The following is a 3,425-nucleotide window of genomic DNA, read 5'->3' as shown; positions in this document are numbered from 1 at the left end:
GAGAGAGAGAGAGAGAGAGAGAGAGAGAGAGAGAGAGAGAGAGAGAGAGATCATTCTTAGCTCCAACCACAGGGTCTGAGCTAGGGTAGCGGGACCATCAGCCTTTATTTAGCGCATATTAAGGCCTTTAGCCTTAGCATGTGTAGGAAGGGAGGCTGTTTAACCTCTTGCTCCTCACCCTTGGCTTTGCAGGTAGCTTGTTAACATGGCCTCCAGGGCAGGGAAGGGCAGGCGTGCTTCCCAGAGCCCACCCTGCACTGAGACACTGTGGGGGAGGGGACAGTGGAGCTGGACTGGGAGACCCCACGTGCTCTCTGATGTTCCTTCCCAGAGATTATCTCTAACGAGAGGCTCCCGTGGCGGCTCATGACCCAGAGCCAGCCATGCCCATGTGGCCACAGCCCCGAGCCTTACCATATCCGAGATGGCGTGACTGTCTCGTACCAGGACCGACACCATCTGCAGCAAGAGGTGGCGTCAGGCGCGGGGCTGACCGACCTCCCCACCTCCAGTCCATCCCCCTCAAACCCCTACCAAGGTACCTTGTCCGCCGGGAACTGGACCGCATCTCCCGCGCACGGGGTCCGGTTCTGATTCCAGTTGGAGGCAGTATCGAAGGAGGTGTTGGGGACCCAAAGTTTGTAGGCGGCCCGAGTCAGTGCTAAAGAAAGGAAAGCTGAGTGTCGCCCCCCACCCCCACTGCGACGTTCTCAGGCGCACTCTTAGCCGATCTGTAGAACCCGCGCAAACATGCCCTTCCCCCTCCCTCGGGACGTGATCTCTATTCACGGCACTCTGACTGCCCGTGATGGGGTCCGGAGGGGTGGGGTTCAGAGAGGATCGGCCTCAGGAAGGAGCTCTGGCGGGAAGCTCACTGGGACAGAGAGGGGTCCCGGAGCCTGGAGCTGGCGGCCCTGTCCCGATTGTGCACAGAGGAAGCGCCAGGGGGGTCGGAGGTCCACCGGGAATAGACTGCGGTTTCTCCACTTCCTAGGCATTGGGAGCCTCACCAGCCCACGCCAGAGGACCGGGAAATTGAGGCAGGCTGTCAACGCCACCTCCATATCTCACCCTCTCCTGAGATCGCGACCCTTCCAGCCTAGAGAAACCTCAGCCTCAATCAAGGTCCAGACCCAGGGGGATACGGGGCCTACCACAGAGCTGCAGCCACAGCAGGACCCGGCCTAGAGCACCCATCTCACCGCCGAGGCTCTCACATATGCGGACTTCGCTCCGAGGGCCCCACGTGACCAGGCGGTGCTGAGGGGCAGGGGGGCGCCCAGATGTTACACATTTACCTTGGGACCGCCCAGCTGTCTCCTGAGGGCCCTTTGAGGAATCGTCTCAGCGACTTTAACATCTGCCCTTTAGGACCCAGGACCCTGGGTACCCAATAAGAGGGTGTCGTCCTGACTTTCCTGGTGACACGATGTGGAGGTGGCCAAGACTCCTGGAGCTCAGCCATTTAGCCCATCTTCTCCAGGCCTGAAGTCCTAGCCTGGGTGTGTGGTCTGCAGGGATTGTGTGGGTTGCAGAATAGACAAGGAAGGAACGTCAAAGGCGAGTGGAGGTCCTAGAAAAGAACCGGGCAGCTAAGGCAGAGAGTGAAGGTGCCTGGGTAGGCCAGCGAGAAGGCAGGTTGGAGGAGACAGGCAGGGAATCACCATTGAGAAAAATGTCGGGCGGGTCAGTCTTCTGTGAGTACATTGTAAACCATGGCTCCTGGTGCTGGGTGCTACATTCCTGATAGCAATGGGGATGACGGTGGCTGACTGATAGCAGTGGATGGGTGGGTAGGGGACAGTGGGTGGTGGCCGGGTGGGGGTGATGGCAGCTGTAGACATGACTAGGTTGTGGGGGGATGGTGTAGAGGAGAGTGGACAGGAAAGGATGCCTGGTGGATGGGAGACGGAGGACTCTGGGAAGGTGCGGTAAAGATGCCTGTGGGGTCCATCTTCAAGGAGGGTTGGCTGAGGTAACAGGAAGGTCGAGGAGAGGTAGCGGACTTTATGTGGGGAATGTGTGGAAACAGACAGTAGAGGCAGGTCCCTTGGCAGGGCTGGAAAGAGGACGGAGCTTGGGCAAATGGGTTAATGAGAAGCTACTAGAAAAGCTTATCCCAGTCCAGAGGTCAACATGTCACTTGTGATCCAGCCCTGCCCAGTCACATATCCCCGTGGGGCAAAAAGGTACCAGGGAGGAGTGTGGGTGAGTTGTGGGCAGATGTGGTTCAGTTGGTGGGCTGCATGGTGTGACTTCAGTCAGCTTAACAGGTTCACCCCAGGCTGTGGCTGTGAAGGTCTTTCCAGACACCGAGCAGGCCAGGCCTGTACTGAGCCATACCACAGCATCACTGGTATGACCAGTATGACCAGCAGCCTCATGCCCTCCCTGTCATCTCCTCTAACTGTAAGACCAAACACACCTTCCCTTCTTAAGGCTGCTTTTGCTGGGTGTGTTGCCACAGTCGGGGGGTGTTAGAGGAATCACCTTGGGTTCAAGTTTGTGGTAATGGATGGATGGACGCTGTGATGTCTGTCTGGTGATGGTGCACCTGTGAATGGTGGACGGGTGTGTGGGTGATAGGAGGCAGAGCTGGGGAGGTTGTACAGAGGCAGGAATTAAGTGTTGAGGGAAGTTTGCTCTTGGCCTCCAGCTAGGTCAGGCACAAAGGAGACTCTTGGAGGTCATTCCTTCTTGCCTGTTGTTTTATTCCTGCAGAGGAAGCACTGTCACAGAGTGGGCTATGGCATTCACTGTTGAGCCAGTTTGACCCATGGTGGGTCAAACTAGGTGGGTGTCCCATGGTGGTCACATGGGAAAGGCAGTCAGAGTTCCTGGGCGTAGAGGCTTCCTATAAGAAACAGCGTGGAGGGGGCTGGTGAGATGGCTCAGTGGTTAAGAGCACCCGACTGCTCTTCCGAAGGTCCTGAGTTCAAATCCCAGCAACCACATGGTGGCTCACAACCATCCATAAGGAGATCTGATGCCCTCTTCTGGAGTGTCTGAAGATAGCTGCAGTGCACTTACATTAAATAAATAAATATTTAAAAAAAAAAAAGAAACAGCGTGGAACAACAGCAGAGGGGAGAGTTTACAGTTGCCTTGGTGGCTGGGCCAGGAGCAGTCAGAGTGTCTACAGAGAGCCCTTGGTGATAAGCATGAGCTGGGCACTCAGACACACGTGGACACACACTGTGGTCAGAACCTTCACAGGAAGTAGGAGAAATGCAGACCCTAGGGACCCTGTAACTAGTACAGGTGTACTCCCTGGGTAAAAATGGAGCCAGGGGCATGGCAGTTGCTCAGTTTTGGCTTGACTGCCATCTTGGGTCAAATTATCTGTACACAGGCAACCTTCTTGTGCCAGGGAAGCCATATCCCTCACTAGGCCCCTGAAACAGTCACCAGGAGGCGTTCTACTG

The 3,425-nt window shown here is 56.3% G+C and overlaps 1 protein-coding gene across 2 annotated transcripts in view; it reads right to left on the bottom strand.

Moving 5' to 3' along the window:
• Amn (amnion associated transmembrane protein) overlaps positions 1 to 1,237 on the bottom strand; it is a 5,273-nt gene extending 4,036 nt beyond the window's left edge. The window contains exons 1-3 of one of the 2 annotated variants that reach the window (XM_021202616.2): positions 1,155 to 1,237; positions 543 to 661; positions 415 to 459 (exon numbers count right to left, since the gene is read on the bottom strand). In XM_021202616.2, coding sequence (XP_021058275.1) covers positions 415 to 459; positions 543 to 661; positions 1,155 to 1,197 — 207 coding nt within the window. In that variant the 5' untranslated portion in view covers positions 1,198 to 1,237. Of the gene's footprint in view, positions 1 to 414; positions 460 to 542; positions 662 to 1,071 lie in introns of both variants that reach the window. The other variant, XM_029540985.1, reaches the window with a different exon arrangement.
• Positions 1,238 to 3,425: the final 2,188 nt, after the last annotated feature.

Source organism: Mus pahari, chromosome 7 (genome assembly GCF_900095145.1).
Source record: "Mus pahari chromosome 7, PAHARI_EIJ_v1.1, whole genome shotgun sequence".
Taxonomy (NCBI): Eukaryota; Metazoa; Chordata; class Mammalia; order Rodentia; family Muridae; genus Mus; species Mus pahari.
Note: the sequence above shows the minus strand (reverse complement) of the source record. Positions and strands in the feature narration are given on the sequence as shown.